Source organism: Elephantulus edwardii, unplaced genomic scaffold, assembly GCF_000299155.1.
Source record: "Elephantulus edwardii isolate Elephantulus edwardi_28Jun2011 unplaced genomic scaffold, EleEdw1.0 scaffold00051, whole genome shotgun sequence".
NCBI classification, from domain to species: domain Eukaryota; kingdom Metazoa; phylum Chordata; class Mammalia; order Macroscelidea; family Macroscelididae; genus Elephantulus; species Elephantulus edwardii.
In genome coordinates, this window is record NW_006399801.1 from 17428380 (window position 1) to 17428907 (window position 528).

Here is a 528-nt window from a genome sequence, read left to right on the forward strand (position 1 = left end):
ACTGTCTGGAGAAAGATATCTAAATTAAGTTTTTATTGCATTCCACATAACATATTTGTCTAATGTGTAGCATGTGTTTGCTCTCTTATAACTATTTTGATTGGCTTTAGCCAAAACTTGAGCATAATCACTTGAAAATAGCATTGCCTTTAGTATGATGAGCTTTGTAAAAATGAAAATTACTGCAGTAATGAGGCAACAGGTCTATGCTCATTGTGCCCCACCCCTTTCACACAGTATATAAAGGTCCTGGAAGTGTAGCTGACATTCAAACATCAGAATCACCCTTCTACACCTCAACTGAAACTACCTCTCTACATCATGTGTTGCAACTACTACAGTGGCTGTGGCTATGGCTCAGGCTACGGCTGTGGCTCCGGCTCCGGCTATGGCTGTGGATACGGCTCTGGTTATGGCTGTGGATACGGCTCTGGTTATGGCTGTGGATACGGCTCTGGCTACGGCTGTGGATACGGCTCTGGCTACGGCTGTGGATACGGCTCTGGCTACGGCTGTGGATACGGCTCT

At 45.3% G+C, this 528-nt stretch overlaps 1 protein-coding gene across 1 annotated transcript in view; it reads left to right on the forward strand.

Moving 5' to 3' along the window:
* Positions 1–321: 321 nt before the first annotated feature.
* Positions 322–528, forward strand: part of LOC102862406 (keratin-associated protein 6-2-like) — a 604-nt gene continuing 397 nt past the window's right edge. The window contains exon 1 of the mRNA XM_006886807.1: positions 322–468. Coding sequence (XP_006886869.1) covers positions 322–468 — 147 coding nt within the window. The remainder of the gene's footprint in view (positions 469–528) is intronic.